Source organism: Dendrobates tinctorius, unplaced genomic scaffold, assembly GCF_039654945.1.
Source record: "Dendrobates tinctorius isolate UK_male_01 unplaced genomic scaffold, ASM3965494v1 ptg000059l, whole genome shotgun sequence".
NCBI lineage: Eukaryota > Metazoa > Chordata > Amphibia > Anura > Dendrobatidae > Dendrobates > Dendrobates tinctorius.
Genome location: NW_027361727.1, coordinates 3,455,001 through 3,455,354, shown reverse-complemented (window position 1 = coordinate 3,455,354; position 354 = coordinate 3,455,001). Strand labels below are relative to the sequence as shown.

General features: G+C 52.0%; 1 protein-coding gene across 1 annotated transcript in view; it reads left to right on the top strand.

Annotated features, from left to right (window-relative positions):
• The first annotated feature begins 220 nt into the window (after positions 1 to 220).
• SLC6A5 (solute carrier family 6 member 5) overlaps positions 221 to 354 on the top strand; it is a 76,965-nt gene continuing 76,831 nt past the window's right edge. Inside the window, exon 1 of the mRNA XM_073578308.1 lies at positions 221 to 354. This exon is cut by the window's right edge and continues 373 nt beyond it. Coding sequence (XP_073434409.1) covers positions 230 to 354 — 125 coding nt within the window. The 5' untranslated portion in view covers positions 221 to 229.

Sequence of the window (354 nt, the reverse complement as noted above, 5' to 3'; positions counted from 1 at the left end):
GGCCCTCTCTGCCAGCATTGTGCCCTGTGTAATACTGCACCCCCGGTAGATAATCCCATACACCCCTGGGCTAACAAAAATAATTAACCATTGCAAAGCCAAGAGAAGTGAATTAGTGGTCTGAGTGGTCTGAGTGCAGCAGATCCAATGTTACCTTGCATTGCAGGTCAGAACATCCCCCGCATGTGATATAGAATCCCCTTCTATTCCACAGGACTACGTGAATCCAATGGATGTGGGGCAGAAGACAGTGAACAGCCCAGAGGGGGCTTCTCCAGGACTGATCAGGGGCGCAGGAGTTACCCAGCACAGCCCGGACAATGATGTCCCCCTACAAGCCTCCTCCAAATTGGC